Source organism: Triturus cristatus, chromosome 4_1 (assembly GCF_964204655.1).
Source record: "Triturus cristatus chromosome 4_1, aTriCri1.1, whole genome shotgun sequence".
NCBI lineage: Eukaryota > Metazoa > Chordata > Amphibia > Caudata > Salamandridae > Triturus > Triturus cristatus.
Genome location: NC_140585.1, coordinates 617229321 through 617248377, shown reverse-complemented (window position 1 = coordinate 617248377; position 19057 = coordinate 617229321). Strand labels below are relative to the sequence as shown.

Genomic DNA, 19057 nt, shown 5'->3' with positions numbered 1-19057 from the left:
TCTTTGAAGTTGCATCTTCTCATTAAACTGCCATTGTATTCTGCCTCCAATTCCATGTCTCATATGTCTGTTTTCTTCATTTTTGGAGCAAGCGTTCCTAGGCACCCCGGCTCAAATTAAGGTGCCCCTTTTGTCCCTGACTCACTCTCCTGCTCAGTTCTGTGGTGGCTCCCGGGGATCTGGGGACCGCCCCTAGCTTCCTTGACCCGTAATAGATCTTCCCTCCAACAGCCTCTCTTGCAAGTCCTGTATTGTTGGTTTGTTGCCCCTGCCCCCCTTTCCACTGCCCTCCATAGTCTGTTGTGCTTCCACGGCCCTTCCTGCCTGCTCAGTGTGGTTAAATTGTTGCCTTTGCACCCTCCTACCTGCCTTCAATTTTCAGAGTCCGTGCCCCTGGCCTCTGCCTCTCAACAGTATCCTAATGAACAACTAGATTGCTAACATTCTATATTTATTACAAAAGTGTGGAACGCCTGACATCATCTTGATGTAATCAAAACTGTAATACCTAGAGCATTTCCTTTAGAAATTACATATATGAGAGGGTCTTATTGGCATCAAAATTATGGTTAGTGCTCTAAAAGACTAAAATAAGGACATATTTTCTGCGTTTTCAAATAGCGACAAAGCACTTTTAAATTATTTGTTATCTTTATGTTTTTTATCCAGTTGACCACTTGATTAAATGTTGCACTTAGGGGAGAGGATGTGGTGTTACTTCCAGAACTGCAGACTTTGCAACTGGGGAACCAGGTTGAAGTTTCTGCTTCAGCTCGACATTCTGTGATTCTGGTCAAATCACTTAGTCTCCCCATGTCTACAACCAAAATGAATTTGTTCTTGTGTGATGTAACCAATGCTCATGTAAAGCACTCCAATACCTGACAAGTCTGCACTATATAACACTGCAAAAACACAAAATAATAAGTGTTTTGCACACTTCTGTCATTGGGCTATATTTGGGCTACATCTGGGTGATTTTGGGCTACATTTGGGCTCTTTTGTCTCCGGTGGCCATCTTGGGAGATTTATTTGTTATGAAGTTTCCTAATTTCCTCATGTACTGCAGTCTCCTCAGTAGGAAATGCTTTCAGTTTTTTACTTTGATTCCATCATGAAGGTATCCAGATATGTCACACATTTGCCATAAATTCTGAATGTTAGCACTCTAGTTGCTCATTAGATCACTGTAGTAAAACTACTGCACCATGGAAGTCTGCTCCTGGTATTAAAAGTGCATGTTTCAGTCTGCATGTCAGAATGTTTTAATGAAATAGAAGAGGATTTGAGAAGTCACTCAAAATGTGCCCTCATTTTCGTTCTTCAGCATTAATCATAATTTCTATGGCAAAATGAACCTCCTCATTGTGTTCCTTTTTAAATTAAATGTTTTAAGTCTTACCAGTTTATTCCAATCAAGATGGCTTCAGGTGTGCCATACTTTTGTCATAATGAAGACAGTAAGCGCTCTAGTTGTTTTTAAGAACTTTCTGGGACATTCTGTCATTGGGCTATACTTGGGCTACATCTGGGTGATATTTGGGCTACATTTGGGTGATTTTGGGCTACATTTGGGCTCTTTTGTCTCTGGTGGCCATCTTGGGAGACTTATTTGTTATGAAGTTTCCTAATTTCCTTATTTACTGCAGTCTCCTCAGTAGGAAATACTTTCAGTTTTTTACTTTGATTCCATCAAGAAGGCATTCAGATGTGTCACACATTTGCCATAAATTCAGAATGTTAGCACTCTTTTTGCTCATTAGATCACTGTAGTAAAGCTACTGCTCACCAGGGAAAACTGCTGCTGGTATTGAAAGTGCATGTTTCAGTCTGCATGTCAGAATTTTTTAATGAAATAGAAGAGGATTTGAGAAGTCACTCAAAATGTGCCCTAATTTTTCTTTCTGCAGCACTAATCATACTTTTTATGGAAAAATGAACCCCCTCATTTTGTTCCTTTTTAAATTAAATGTTTTAAGAGTTACCACTTTAATCCAAGCAAGATGGCTTCAGGTGTGCCATACGTTTATCATAAGTAGGACTGTTAGCGCTCTAGTAGTTCTTTGGAACACTCTGGGAAGCTGCAGTAGAACACAAAGGAATCAACTGACAGTCTCTGCCCTTGTTGGATGTACATGTTTTACTGAGAATGTCAGACTTCATTCTCACATGACTGAGAAAGATAATGTGAATTTACAGAAAATAAGCTCTCAGTTTAGCCTATAGATCACCTTCCAAACCTCTGTGGTAAAAGCATGAGAAAATATTTTTCTCTCAATCATGATATCCCAGCAGAAGGCTTTTTCACATGGTGAAATCACCTTAGAACATACCACAATTCCTAAAATGAGTATGGTACCATCAACAAATGATTTATAATGTAACTAAAGTCTTAAAACCTTCTATTAACTGCAATGCTTTTTAATGAGGTGCTATCATGTATATTGGTCCCAAGATGGCTGCCAACACTTCTTGGATGAAGTGCTGACAGCCAATCAGATCTCAGGATGAGATGTTTGGTTAGGCTCCGCCCACATATATATATGCTTTTAAATGCTATTTTCTCAGGAAATACTGAACAGATTTACACCAGACCTGCAAAAGGCACTTCCTTGACCTTATGGCTACCTCTCTGCCAAATTTCAAGTAATTCTGTTCAGCCGTTCGGGCTGTAGCTGTGTCTAAAGGTCCTATGGAAAAATGCATGGGGAAAACGCGTTTTGGGACCCCCCTTTTTTCTCGGCCCCTGCTTGACGAATCCCCCCGAGACTTTCAGGGTAGGAGCGGAGCGTAGCGCCCCACCAATTTTGAAAATTTCGCGAGGATTCGTCGACCGGCGCTAAAGTTATTCCAAATAGAATGTTGCGGATTTCCTATGGAAACAGGGTCCTAACTATAACTACCTACTGGCGACCGCCAGTAGGTAATATATATATATATATATATATTACCTACTGGCGGTTGCCAGTAGGTAGTTATAGTGAGGACCTATTATCCATAGGAAATCCGCAACATTCTATTTGGAATACCTTTGGCGCCGGTTGACGAATCTTCGCGAAATTTTCAAAACTGGTGAGGCGCTCCGGTCCGCTCCTATCCTGAAAGTCTCGGGGTGATTCGTCAACTTGGGGCCAAGAAAAAGGGGGGTCGCAAAACATGTTTTCCCCATGTGATTTTCCTTAGGAACCTTTAATCGCAGCTGCAGCACGAACTGCTGAACAGAATTACACCAAATTTGGCAAAGAGGTAGCCCTTGGTTCACACTCATACCGTTTTTTTAAATGGTGTAAATCTGTTCGGTAGTTTCTGAGAAAATCAAAAGTAAAATCATAGATATATCTATGGCCTCGGAGGATCCGCACACCCTATGCTCACCCAGCGCGCACCCTCCCGATCACGAGCTGCATGCTAATTGGCTGTCAACTGGCTGTAAACACTCCAAACCAAGGAGTGTTGGCAGCCATTTTGTGCCTCGGTAGAAGCGGGGCTCAAGAAATCAGTGGATCAAGTGTGCAAAACGTATAGGGGGTCCCACAAGGACCCTCAGGGCCCCAAAAAAAAAATACATATATCTTTTTAAAACAGCAAAATGCACGCTTGGTGCGCGGATCCTGTCGTAAAAAAAAAAAAACGAAGCGCGCTCTCCCGCGCTTCTTTAATAATTAGCCCCTGGGGGGGCCAAATCCCGGGGGCAAAAATATTACATTTGATGGGGGGCCCAGAGGGGTCCTCCAGCCCCGGGGACCGCCACCCCCCGAGTCTACAAAATAAATGGGTGGGGGGGGCTCAAAGCCCCCCCCCAGCCCCGGGGACCGCTACCCCCCGGGGCTTTAAAAACAAATGGGTGGGTGGGCTCAAAGGCTCCCCAAGCCCTGGGGACCACCATCCCCGGGGGCTTTTTATATTGTGGGAGGGGGCCGCGTGTTCCCCCTCCTGGAGCAGTCGATGACCCTGGGGACCGCCACCCCCTAGGGCCGGCTCCTGCAGTGTCTCGGGGTGCCCACCCCCAGGACACTGCTGTTTGCTATGGCAGGGCGTGAGCCGAGGCTCCCGCCCTGTCATAGCAAACTTGGTTTGGATTTTGAAAGAGAGAGCAGGAAACCTGCTCTGTCTTTCAAAATGCAAACCATATTGCTTTTCCACACGGGGAGCTGCATGTTAGCAGCCCCCCGTGTGGAAAAGCAATGCCGGCTCCCGAAGGACGTGGGGAGCCGGCTGGGAACATGGGGGCATTGGGGCTCCCCCCACAGTCCCCAATGTTGTATATAGGCCCCGGGGATGGGGTCCCCGGGGAGAATAGAAATTAGTGATAGGTGCTAATTTTTTCTTTACGAGCACATTAGGAGTTGCGCAACCAGTGCGGCGCTCAGCGCGGCCCCCTGGAGTGCACGTGCTGGGTGCGTGACTCCTATGCATTGGGTGCATGACTCCTCTCGCGTTGGGTGCGAGACTCCAAAAAAAATTGGAAAAAAAACAATAAAAAATATATAAATATATTTAAAAATATATAAAATAAAAAAAACAATATTAGAGTTTTAATATTTTTAAAAACTTTATTTTCATTCTATATTAATAAATATGTAATGTAATTTAAACAATAAAATATGTAAAAATAAATAGTTTAAAAAATGTAGAAAAACAGTATCTAAAAACTAAATATAACAATTAATATATTTAAAAATTATCATTTAAAAAACCTTTGAAATTCACTGAAAAAAACATTGGTTTCCGATATGTTATAGTTAGGAATTATCATTTAAAAAACCTTAGAAATTCACTGAAAAAAACCATAGGTTTCAGGGCTGTTATAGTTAGCTGGACATTTCACTCGTACAAAACCATTGAAATTCCTCTGTTATAGTTAGTTCTGCTAACTATTACATCATTCAGGACATGGTCAGTGACATCACTGATGACATCTCAAATGACATCACTGATGACATCATCCAGTGAATGTGGTTTGGTTCGTTATTTAAATATGTATTATATATATAGCAATCTGCATTGAAGAATGAGTGGATATATAAATATAAATATCTGGATGGAGGATTTAGTAGCAGTGTGATTGACTGTTTACTTGACTAATTTATAGTGTCTCACTAAATATATTGGATAGTGACTAAACTGTGTGAATATCTGTATCACTTTGTCAGTTGTTGTGTAAACTGCTGCACAAGTTGGTTACTAGCTACGTGAAAGTCTATATTAGTTATTGATTAGTTAACTGAGTATTTGTATGGGAGAGTGAATGTGTGTGTGGTTCGATGGGGGGTGTGTGACTGCCCAAAGATGTGTGAATAGTAGATTCAGTAGGTATATGAGGTTAAAACTGCATGTTATAACAGTTGTTTGGGTGAGTGAATATATTTATGGGTGTGGTGATGAGCAAATACATCTCTCAATGGTACATGTCCAACAAACTAGAAAAATAAAAGGCAGTGTATGTAACAGTTGTTGTATATAAATAAGTATACATAAGACTCAGTGATTGTATGATAACTGTATACTTGTAATAGTGATTTTATAACACACTAAGTATGAGTTACTATCTAAATGAATAAATGAAGTGGTGTTTGTATAAGTGTGTAGCTGACTAAATGTAAGTATGATCTATTGTTTGCATAAGTGAGTAGGATGACTGCATAAGTGAATAGGATGTGTGCTGGTGTGTAATGTCGATATAGGTGTATAAGTATATTTGATAGTGTTCTATTGCTCTATAGCAGAACTAACTATAACTGAGGAATTTCAATGGTTTTGCATGAGTGAAATGTCCAGCTAACTATAACAGCCCTGAAACCTATGTTTTTTTCAGTGAAAAAAAAAATATATATATATATGTGTATATATATATATATATATATATATATATATATATATATTACCTACTGGCGGTCGCCAGTAGGTAGTTATAGTTAGGACCCTGTTTCCATAGGAAATCCGCAACATTCTATTTGGAATAACTTTGGCGCCGGTCGACGAATCCTCGCGAAATTTTCAAAATAGGTGGGGCGCTACGCTCCGCTCCTACCCTGAAAGTCTCGGGGGTATTCGTCAAGCGGGGGCTGAGAAAAAAGGGGGGTCCCAAAACGCGTTTTTCCCATGCATTTTTCCATAGGACCTTTAGACACAGCTACAGCCCGAACGGCTGAACAGAGTTACTTGAAATTTGGCAGAGAGGTAGTCCTCAGGTCAAGGAAGTGCCTTTTGTAGGTCTGGTGTAAATCTGTTCAGTAGTTCCTGAGAAAATAGCATTTAAATCAATATATATATCTGTGGCAGCTTACGGTGCGCTTACCGTGCGCTTACGGTAAGCTTACCGTACGCGTACGGTGACGTGCGCGAGGGCGATTCTGATTGGCTGTGAGATCTTAGTAAACATTCGAATCGGTCGAAACCAGGAAGCGGCGGCCGCCATTTTCTCTCTCGCACTCAGACGGGGGGAGGCAAAACAAAGGGAAAAAACATATAAAGGAGCTGTATAGACTGCTCCTAACCACCTAGATTTGATGTAGGTGTCCCCAAAGAACCCCTAATGCCAAAAAGTCAATATTTATTTTTTACGAAAAATCGGCGATTACGCTTACCGTACACGTACGCTAAAAAAGTATTAAAAAAAAAAAATTAACAATATTCTCTCTACCCCGTGTGCAAATGGTGCCCTAAGTGCACCAATTGTGCATGGCTTATCACCTTAATGGGAATGTAAATGATTTAAAAAAAAAAAATTAACCATACTCTCCCCACCCCGTGTGCAAATGGTGGCCGAAGGGCACCATTTTTGCATGGCACATCTATGCAATGAAAATGTAAAAGTTTACCTTGCACAACGAAGCGCGTAATATGCCCTCCATGTGCGCACGGTGCGCGAAGCGCATCGTGCGTACATGGCCCATCCAGCGTAACGTGGGCGCGCGGTGCGCGAAGCGCACCGTGCGCGCTCGGAACGAACTGCGTTAAGTGGGCGCGCACGCCACGAATGGCGTAAAGTAACTTAGCATTTAAAAAAACGTACAAATTCACTGAAAAAACCATAGGTTTCACACACGTTATAGTTAGGAATTAGCATTTAAAAAACCTTGCAAATTCACTGAAAAAACCCTAGGTTTCACACATGTTATAGTTAGCTGGAAATTTTACTGATAAAAAACATATGAAATTCCCCCGTTATAGTTAGTGCAGGCAACTATAACTCACGCGACCGCAATCCTCTGCTGATGACATATGTGTCTTTATGAAAAAAAAATAATTGTAATATATGTATAGCTAAAATTTAATGGAAGAAGACATGGGCAAATAAGTGTCTAAATACAGTATTAGCATCAGCAGAGGATTGCGGTCGCGTGAGTTATAGTTGCCTGCACTAACTATAACGGGGGAATTTCATAGGTTTTTTATCAGTAAAATTTCCAGCTAACTATAACATGTGTGAAACCTATGGTTTTTTCAGTGAATTTGCAAGGTTTTTTAAATGCTAATTCCTAACTATAACGTGTGTGAAACCTATGGTTTTTTCAGTGAATATATATATACATTTAATTCTGTTTACAGCCATCTGCATAAGAGGAGATGCACATGAACTATTTTTTTTAATCTCAAATGCAGCTTTTCATGTTTGATTGATGAACACATTTCCTTCCGCCTAAAACTTTATCTGGCCATGTTTCGAAAAAAATCAGATTTTCGCTGTAGACATTGGCCTTAGATTTTTAACAAATGATCTCGAGTTCTTCAAACAAAAGCATCTCTTTTGCAATAAAATACATTATTTGTCCCCAAATACATAGCCTTCATTTTTATTCAATTAACTACATTTGTACAAAAACATTACTATGCCAAATTCTGATTTTTTTTTTTCAAAAGGGATACATTGTTACGGGGATTCTACACATACACAACTATGCGCAGGAAAACAGGACCTCGTTGTATAGGGTTTGTACCTTCCTACCACCTTAGTACCCAAAATCCCCAAACCGAGTAGCTATAGTGTCTCATTCGTTCTCCTACATAATCACGAAGCTGAAAATGATTAGACAACTCAGAACACAACACTCCCGACTCTCTCAGGAATCGCAGTAGCAAGGCATACCCTTTTGCTCACTCACTTGTACTTGTCCACAATAAGGATTGTCAGAGCTACTGTATAGTTAAAAATGTTTATTTTAACTATCGTGCTCAATAATGCAGTATACGAGCCACCACCAGCAGCGAAATGCATAAACTCAGAACAATTAGCATTGTTATAATTCCATAGAATATGAAGGGGATGTAATTATATACAGACAGTGGAAAAAGGACTATAAGGCCTAACCACCCTCCCCTTGACTAGAAAAAGTTTTATTATATAAAAGAAGATCTCTGGGCTTTATCAGCAGACCTCATACCTTAGAGCCTAGATGGAAGCTTTACATCATAGGAACAGCATAGCTCTTCTGCATGGAAAGGTCTCTCTGCAAGTGTGTGTTTGAACAACATGCATCCCCGTAATATCAAAGCACGAGTTTCCAGCAGTGCAGCTGTGTTTAGCATGTTTTGTCTAGGTGCCAGGGACTGATCAGAACAGAATAACAATGGGGCATTGTTTATCGACCTTGCACATCGTGTTCAGACTAAACTCCAGGAACTAGCAGAGAACGCGAAAAGCAGAGTCTTGCCAAATAAGGAATGTAGTAATGTGCGCAAAAGCAGCATCATAGCAGCAGAGCTCAGGATAACTTAGCAACGTTGACAATGACCCTAATGGCCATATAACAACATCTCCAGTTTTTAATACCACAAATAAGCTAATATTTTACATTGTTAATGCGGTGGTTTATTTAGATACGCTTCATGTATGAAAGTTTCGGCCAGCCAAGGGAATCTGCCTAAGTACCCTTAACTGAATTTGTACTTGTCGGCATAGAGGTATTTCCCACTTCCTAGGGAACGGCAGTGCATCCACTTATTAAACCAATTCTGGACAGATCACTCCCTGAGATCCCAGCTCCCCCCATTCTTCGTCTGAATCACTTTATGAAAATATACTACATTTGCACTCCGTTTTCATCTTTCCATTTATAGTAAATACACTAACTTCTATCATAGTACACTTGCTAATCATTCCCTAAACATTACTTTGGCAATAATTGAAAATATGCTACGTTTGTCCCTAATATCTGCTTCTCATATTCATCATGCATTAATTTACAACTGCTAGACATGGAAAATACTGCTTCACTTTCCCATGCACAGTCTACCATGACCATTCCTAGTTTTACATGACCTTTTACTGTGCCACAGGCTCACATACTGTCCTTTAGGCACATATATCCCAACCATATTCCAGGTATGTTTACAAATCCCTTTTAATGATCACACAATGCCAGAATATACTTCTTTAGGGCAAACTACATACCAGTGATGTTCACCACATGCCTGGGAGTGTTATTTTATGACAGGTGTGCATATTAAATGCCCAGGATAGATACCATATGTCAGAGATGCCTAGCAGAAGTCAGATATGACCAACATGCCTATAATGACCTTGGGATAGATTGTTTGATCTCTGAATAACATGGGTCGGTCCCATGTTTTATGTTTTGGCACCATGTGCCAAGGATGGTCACCAGAAACAAAATATGTCTGCCAGGTTCCAGTGATTGCCATCGGATGTCAGAGGTGGGCACCATATGCCAGATATGGGCACTGTGTGCCATGGATTGTGATCATATGCCAGGGATTCCAACAGATAACAGGAAACTGCACCATATATCAATAATACCTTACAGAGGCCCAGATTACCATCAAGTATGAGAAATAGGCATCATCTGCCTGTGAAGGCCTACATACCCCAGAGGAAATCACTAAGTTCCATGGATGCTCACCATTTGTGAATGAGGGGAATCCTATACAAGGGATTGCCCCAGATGCCAGGGATGCTCACAGGAAGCGAGAGAGGTCCAACAGCTGACCATTATTATATATCATCGATATACATCAGATGTGCATTGATCATATTTGATGTCACCATATGTCCTGGATGGCTACCAGAAAATATGGTTGATCATCATAATCCCAGAATGGGTACTGTGTGCTAGCAATGTCTAGCAGATGGTGGAAAGGGCATCAAATTCCAGGAATGAGCACCAAATATTAAAGAGTGTCACCACATGCCAGTACTGATCCCTAGATGTCAGGGTTGGACTTCAATGGGCATTTACAAGACGTTCCTATTACCAGGAGCCATTTAATCTAGTTGGGTGACAGCCTGTTTGACTTCAGATAGACACCCAGACATGCAGCTGGTATTGAATTTAGATGTGTAAGAAACTGGGTTACTGGTTGAGGGGAGTTAAACCCTAGTCAAGCAGGAACCACAATCCTTCTCAGGATGAAGTCACAAGGAAACCCAAAATTATACCTGTGTTCAACCCTCAGGTAGCTTCGCACTAAGCAGTTAGACTTAACTCAGAGGCAATGTGTAAAGTATTTGTGCAACTCTTCAAACAGCAATAAAATGAAAACACACCACCAAAAAACCCCCACACCAGAGCAGAAAAATAGAATAAATTTTAATCAACAAAAAAAGACCAAAACGATAAACATCCAATCAGTAGAACCGGAGATATGCAGTTTACATTTTTTTGTGCTAATAGTGCCAAAAAAGCACGAAGTGCCAACTGTGGATATCTAGTCACGTTAGACCGGGTCAGTTACAGCTTCAGCTCGACTGCAATGGAGTGCGGGCTATCTAGACATAAACGTGGACCGTTCGACAACTCTCCTGTCACTGTTTTCCAGGTGCGGTGATGTCTGGGTCCTTTGTAATGATTTTTCTCATGAGCAAACATGCATTATTCATGTGCCCTATGAACTAGGACTGGCCCATGGACTGCAGTCTGCTTAGACTGGGAAGGTTGCCCAAAGCGTTACCATCAGGAGGTGTAAGGCTACTGCCTTAAGTTAACCTGGAGTTAAGGAGCACAAGTGTGGTGGTGGCAGCGTACCATGTTTTTAATGATCGGCAAAGTTAACAGGTCTGTATTACCTGTGTCACTAGAGTGGTGCCTCCTGCTCTACTCTGGTAAAGTTCCACTACTATCAGCTTACCCCAACCCTTGGCCTGCATTAGATTGTGCGAGCGCAAGGATGTATGTGTGCCTGAGAGATACTAAGTGCAGGATGGATAGCGTGAGCAGATGAATATGCGCACTTGGATGTGTGTGTGCATACAAGACGGTACATAATATAGGAGATAGCGCGCAAGGTTGCATGAGCATGCTAGGCTGTATGTGTGCAGAAAGAGGTGCAGTACATTGGCGATGGGCACGTTTGAGTGTGTGTGTGTGTGCAGGAGTATGTGTGCGCTTGTGAAGGGCACAATACATGGAAGACTCTAGGTTCCATTTTGGGAGACATAGGCCTTGCTGGTGGAGCAGGGAGAGGTGGAGTTTCCCCCAGACAGATTTGTGGATTGCTGCTTTACTGAAAACTCAGTGGGACACACAGGGTGACTGTGGTAAAGAATAAGGATTACCACCCTTGGTGATGCTCTGTTAGAGACAGAGGCCATTGCCCGATACAGTGCCGTGACCGAAGTGGGCCAACACCATGTTCATGCCACCCATGGTACCGTATGCCAGGTGGGGGCCACAGTGAAGAGAAAGGCCTTTTGCTCTGTATGTGCTGCAGAAAACCTACCTGCATGTCAGGAGGAAGGGGCCATGAAGGAGGAAGAGGGCTGTTGTCTTGACCCCACATGTAGCAGAGAAGACACCACGGGCCGTGACCCTCCGGTTCACCTCCCACTTACGGTTTTATCGAAGACCTGGCCTAGGACCCAAGGAGAAACTTGACCAAATTGGAAGAGCACCAAGGATGTTGGGTGCCATGACTATAGCTTCCAGCTGTCTGGAAACCACCAATGGGTGAGGGACGCTGGAGGACTCTGAACCACCACTCAGGGAGAGTGGGTAAGACTGCCAAGTGGGTTGCTGGGCCCTGGGGGATCTTGCTCTGAATTAACAGGCTCCGGTGCGGGAACTCGGAGATCTTGTCAAAGAACCCCCAGAGAACTTCTGAGCCTTGATCACATTGGTGGGGCCTAGCTTGGGTGTAGCCACACATGAATGGGGAGTAACCGCCAGCCATTAATGGTGAAGTGGAACTTGAAAGCTGACCTGGATAACACTAGTAGGCTTGCTGCAAGAAGGCTGTGTATATTGTTTGTAGTGTGTTGTATTGTACTTTGCGTTAGTAGATAAATACTTTCTTTTTACATAAAAGCAAGAATTTTACTGGACAATCATTTATTTGTGTTGGTACATGTGTTTTGAGTTGAAAGTCTGTGATTGCCTTACACCAACCTCCTCCCGGAGAAGCCTTGGACTGGTCAGCCCATGCTACCACTGAGAGTCACGTGCTGAAGGGGTACTTGACCAAGTTGCTCGGAGCCAGTAATAAGATGGTCCCTGGGACAGCAGGAGTAAAAGGCCTCAAAATACATGGCTAGTGTTCAGTAATTCCTGCTTGCTCCATGGCCCTCTGAAAGGGGTTCTGACACTGTGAAATAACCAACCTTTTAGAATAAGGCATATAAATACAGTTTAACACTGTAATTGATTAATTTAGAAATAAAATATAAAGCTATTCTATGAAAGTAATTTTTTTTTTGTTTTATTCTCAGGTTCAAAAAGTTATCCAAGAAGTTGCTGTATTTACCAACTTGAATCCAGGGACATTTTACAATTTTTCAGTTCGAACAGAAAAAGAGCATTTCAAAGACAGTGAATCTGTTTTCATAGAAATACAAACAGGTAAGACACTTTGTTTACCTCAATCAATAGAACAGTGAAACCATATAATGTCTAAGGCATCTGTTTAGACTTGGGTGGTGTTACAGCCTCTAGCTAGGTTGAATACTCACCAACTCTCTCCCCGCTGGGGTCAAAGCTTTTGCCCATCAATTACAGGGGTGGCCTGATGTGGTGAGAGGATGACGTCATGAGGCAGACAATAGTGTGGCAGATCCATTTTACCATGCTCATATCCTTGTTCTTCCGACTGATACCCATAGTAGGTGAACACTCCCAGGCACTGGGGAAACCTTGACATTGCCTGGGGTAGGCAACTGCGGTAATCATTTTTATTACCTTCCCAGTGGATTCCCTTGATGGTACCACATGCATCTAGAGTACTGGTGAGGGAATCCATGGAATTCCCCTTTGCTAAGTGGTCAGAAGGTAGTTTGTGCAACAAAGGGTATTACTTTTACTAATAACTTATTGCTTGATTAACAAAAATTATGGCAATTAAAAAAACAAAGCACAAGAAAATGAAGCACAAATTCCAGGTTCTTTAGCAATATGCGCCTGTACAAAAAGAATGTTTCTATGGTTACATGCCGTATCATAACATTGACACCAATGACTTTTAACCCAAACGTGATGTAATCATAAAACTGATAACGTATCATGGTTACATTCCCAGGAATATACAATAAAAACTATATTACTATATTACATTGTGCAAATGTGCTATAAAGTGCCTATGTACACAAACTGTATCATTGCATACCAAAGTGCATATGAGCTTTAATGCCTGTTATCTAAAATTGCCTTAAGGTTAGAATTTTACAGTAAGTTCCATTGAGCAAACGAGCACTGAAAGGGCCTCTGTGTTTTCATATTTTCTATAGGGCCTAAATACTGTAGTAGCTTAGACACTGAATTATTCAAGGTGCCAGCAATCTGAAAACAACCACTATGATTCATAATTCATTAAAACAACCCTTAGATAGCAGATACTATTAATTTGTCTGCATTAGCAACACATTTTATCAATTGACATAGCAATGGGACTGACTCGCCCGATAGACATAAAATAAGGGCCTGACGGGCTTATTTTACCCCAGCCTTAAGGAATAGAGGTTTTAAAAGTGTGCAGCGTAGTTTGAGCAATTTAGGGCAAGCACAAACTATGTGCAATAATGTTTTAAAATGCCACCCACACAGTCTACATTTGGTACTTGGCCATTGCTGAATCCAGGTCGGTTTCCCCTCCTTGTTTGAATTTATGCCCAATCCTATTTTTAGAAATGTTTCTTTCATTTGGGCCGAAAAATGGGGATTCAAATAAGGCTGTATTCGCAAAGACTGTTGTGAGTTAATCACAAACCATGCATGAGTTTTTGCTGCTAAGGCTGTTTTATCCGCAGTAAATGATTTAATTTAAAAAAAAGTAATTTGTTTAAAGCTAGGCATTGTCAGATCTGAGAGCCCTTTCTGCAGATCAAAACATTGGAGGCATTTTGAGATGTGAGCTCTCCATGTATGTGTATAGGCAGAATGTATTATTTCATGCCAACACATGTTCGCAAAGGACACAGGAGCAGATGAAAACATAGAATTCCTACATTACAGAAATGATCCTTGCGAAACCATGGACTGTCTTTGGAGGCCAAACTCCAATCTGATTTCTGCTTCGCCAATTGACCTAAGGATACCAAAGAATAATATATAGGCCTTAATTACTAATAAGTCCAATAGATTTGCATCCTTACCCCTAGTAATAGGCAAGCCATATGTGATAGTTGGCTGTAACTTTGCTCTCATAACTTTAAGGAGATGATCATATGATTGGCATCTCAATGATTTATGTAAACATTAAAAGCTTAAAAATTAGGTTTGAGGTTTTTGCCCTTTAGATCTTTAAAATGGCTTTTATACGAGATTCTATTCTCAAATATAATACCCAGATATTTATATGTCTTTACCCCCTCAATTGGCCCTCCTGTGGCACTCCATGAATCAGTCTTAGATTTTACAGTGCCAATTTTCATGATTTTCGTTTTTTTAACATTCAATTCCATGCCATTCATTAAAATATGCAATAATCAATCTCTGTAGGCCTATCAGGGTTTTGCTCAGTAAGATAGTATCATCTGCGTATTGTAAGTAGCTAAAATGCACCTCACCAATCTTTGGAGGATGGGCTTTAACGTGCTCTAGTTGCTGAAGTAGATCTGACAAAAATAAGTTAAAGAGGCAAGGTGCAAGGACACAGCCTTGCTTGAGACCATTATAGGTTTTATATTTTTGTGATTGTGTACCACCGTCACCTAGCTTGACCACTGACCCAAGTGATGGTTTAAAGGAGTATTATAGCTTCTAGCAATTTTCGTGGAATAGCCCAGCCTACCAGTTTTTTCCATATTAAAGCTCAAGGAACTGAATCAAAAGCTGCTTTTAAATCTATAAAAGAGATGTATAGATTTTGTTTTTAAACTTACAATGGGTATTGAATCGTATGGAATTATTGTGATGGTTAGAGTTCAGAAATGACTGGGACTGCTTTCCCCTCAGCGGGTCTGAGGAAGTCCCCACAAATTTCACCTAGGTCAATGGCAGGCCTGAGGATGGATATGCATGGGGAGTCATGGAGATCCAGTGAGAAGAGATGGGGGATACTGCCAACTCGGATCTAGTGTTGTCCACTGCAACCCCTTTTCCATCCCCCCTGCTTTTCATGCAAGAAGAGAAACAGGTGGTGAGTACTGCCACAGCAAGTGATTGAATTGCTGCCAGGGGGTAGAGAATGGGACATTGCCTCCCTAACCCTGGTCTCTCTATTTCTGAGGTAATCCCTCCTAATCACATCTTTACTACAGCAGATGAGAGGCTGCTGGAGGGATTTTGGAGAAGGGAGACCTTCTTTCACCAAGTGAAATAGAGGTTGTAATGCTTAGTACATACCTGCATCTGGCCTCTCATTTTCCTCTACCTCCCAGTTTATTCTTACTGTACGCTTGATGGTTCATTGAATCTGTATATGGTAAACAAATCACTTAAATGATTTGCTAGAGCATACACAGTGAAGGTGCCTCCTTAGTAATAAATGGAGATTGTAATAGATGGTGATTTGCTTACTTTAGGTTCACCTGACTAAATTTACTCTGCAGACCAACCCTTGTGAAGGAGATGGTTGTGGGTTGATTAGCGTTTTCATTCCCACCTCATGGGGTGTCCATAGGGCCAGCTTTAGCGCTGGGGGCACCCGGTGCGACAATAGTTGTTGGTGTCCCCCCATCTGTGTTGGGGTGGTGTCCAGCACTACCGCAGATTCCCTCACTGCCACCATTCAACAGTGCCCCTCAAGTCTCCATAACCACTCTCTTTCAGATGCATTTAGTTATTTATATAGGATCACTCATACCAGTGTAGGGTGTCAGAGCACTTTGCATCACACACACATACACAGAGACAATCACTCATACATGTGTAAATCAGTGTATAGGAAATATCACGTAAGCCAGTGGACTACTAGTTGTATGAGTGACTTGTCATCCATACTGGTAGGCAGTATAGTTTAAGAATGCTTGGTTTGGAGAAGCACAAACTCAGAATTGAAAACGGAACACCATAGTTGGGGGTTCCGTTTAACAATAAGAGTTGATTTCTACCCGAATTAATCATTTTTGCAACATTAATCTATCCTCTAATCTATACTTTTAAGTGCACATGTAGTTCCTTGATGACAGTTAATAATTCACTATTCTGTATTAGGATTTTAACTTATAAACTACAAGTAACAAAAGGATGTCTCTTAGAAAAGCAGTAACCCAATGACCTATTTACTTTATATGCACTAGAACAGTTTCAAAACTGCATGCGCTTGACCACAGACTGGCTGTGGAGTAACTCCCTGCAGTTTAATGGAGACAAAACTGAGGTGCTGTTCTACTCGCCACTGAGGCAAAGTCATCATCTGTCGATGGAGTTCAGGCTGACCCCGGATGAGGCTCCATTGATACCAGCAAATACTATCCGGAACCTCGGCGTCTTGTTTGACAGCAATCTTCAACTAGATTGACAAGCAAACAAGACAGCCAGCGTGTGTTTCGGGCTACTACGAGTACTCCGCCGGATTCTCCCGTTTTTGCCAGGCAACTCGCGTGCCCTGATTGTAAGGAGTACAGTACTCAGTAGATTGGACTACTGTAACTCCCTGTACTTAGGAGCTCCCCAATATATCCTGCAGGGACTACAGAGAGTCCAATCAGCCGCAGCAAAGCTGGCGCTCAATCGCAGGCGCGATTCCTCCTCCACACAGGCGCTGCGAGAGCTTCACTGGCTACCGGTCAGAGAAAGGATTCATTTCAAGTCCCTCTGCCTGGTCCACAAAGCAATGCATGGGGAGGGCCCGATCCCTTTGCAGGAAATATTCTCACGTTACTCCCCTCCAAGACAGCTGCGCTCCTCCAATGCTAATCTATTGTCACAACCCAGATTCAAACGTGCCAGGATGGGCGGGAGGGCCTTCAGTGTGGTAGGGGCCCGACTGTGGAATGAGCTCCCCTGGAACATCAGACAGCTAGACTCCTTATTGGAATTTAGAAAGAGTCTTAAAACCTGGCTTTTTCCAGAAGCCTGATTGCCGTCGATGTCGTCTCACCTCTTGTAGCTTAAGCAATTGATTGTTTGTCAGAGCGCCAGGATACCCGTAGGGTGACAGTCTGCGCTATACAAATGACTATACAATACAATACAGTACAATACTTTGTGATCTGCATAGTACACGTTCATTACAGCAGGCACATTAACCCTCTGTGCTATTTGATGACCAGTCAAAACTTCAACTAGACAAAACTCTGATCTCTCTCCAGGAAGAACATTAATCACCAGAGTTATCTTGACATTTCTACTGTTGTCAGGAACTTGCGGTAGGCAAGGAACTGGCAGCAGGTGCTCTTAAAACCAAAGCAAACTTGCAAATTCGGCACCCCCTGAAGTCAGCACTGGTGCGGTGGCACCGGTTGCACTGCCCTGCAGCTGACCCTGGGTCTCCTCGCCCCTAGCAAGGGACCTCAGTCAGGAGTTTCTATATTTTATGTTGTGCTTAGTTTACGATTTTACTCAAGTTATAGCAAGGATTGGTTGATTGGACTGACTCAGAATTGCTCTGTACGAAAATCACTGGGCAGGTTTAGGCTTAGCTATCCTCATAATAAGCCATGACGAAATAGGCCAGTTCATATTTTCATTTCCTGGATAGGAGAAATGTGAAGTCCAAGCGCAGTCATATTACATCACAACTAAGGGACTGATTTATACTTTGGAGGATGCAGAACATCCAGCAAAAAGCAGCAGAAGCCCCGTTTGCCTTTTACAATGTACAATATAGACATGTATACACTCTAATTAGGGCAGACTGGACATATATCTAAACTATATATTATTGTGGAAGGGACATCTGGTGCTTTTTGGTGGATGTTCGAAGTGATTGAACTGTAAAACAGGTTGTAAGTTTCTTGAACCTAACAGAACGTTTAAGAATGACGTATTAATCTGATGATGAAATAAGAAAGTGGTTTCTATGATTATCACTCATGACTGGGGAGTCTGGACATACAATGCCATAAGGGCGAATCACAGTTGTCTGGCTATCTAGTCTCACGTCTCCTCCTGTCAGTAGTTAATAAACTAGACTCAGCAGAGTGGATTCAAGCTAATAATGGTCCTGCAGTGATACCTGGCGCTTTCATGGCAGAACCAAACCATGAGTTACTATGTGTTTTATTAGGAAACTGCTGGGCCACTGTTGGTTGTGAGGTTTTGCTTTAGGCCACTCGATGGTGATCTTACCTGACATTTTCTGAGGATGTCAAAGTACAGGAGCGGGATGCACTGTTGTCCATCTAGACATCAGTGTTGAGCCTTCATACCTGGATGGCCTAGGACCCCATAGCCCTATTTTGGAAAGGGGCCAGCGCACTTCTGGGGGAAATTGTGTGACTGTAACATCCGGTGAATACCCATGGGACATTCCTGCTCCCCCAATGGTCATTTTTGAAGATGCTTAACTCACAGTGGTGGATAGATTGCTGGGGGACTTTATCCTATTTGTATTAAAAACATCCCCATATAAACGAGAAAATTAAAATGCTAAAACAGTTTTTCTCAGTTGGAGCATTCACTATTATGGAAGTTACCTAAGACGTCCTTTTGTAATTTCAGAGTATGTAGGACAATCCAAAGTATCAAAACTCCACGAGTTGGTAGGTTTTCACCCCTTTGTGCAC

General features: G+C 42.0%; 1 protein-coding gene across 1 annotated transcript in view; it reads left to right on the top strand.

The window, feature by feature from the left end:
- PTPRQ (protein tyrosine phosphatase receptor type Q) overlaps positions 1–19057 on the top strand; it is a 1724016-nt gene that overhangs the window by 234688 nt on the left and 1470271 nt on the right. Inside the window, exon 13 of the mRNA XM_085652983.1 lies at positions 12665–12794. Coding sequence (XP_085509109.1) covers positions 12665–12794 — 130 coding nt within the window. The remainder of the gene's footprint in view (positions 1–12664; positions 12795–19057) is intronic.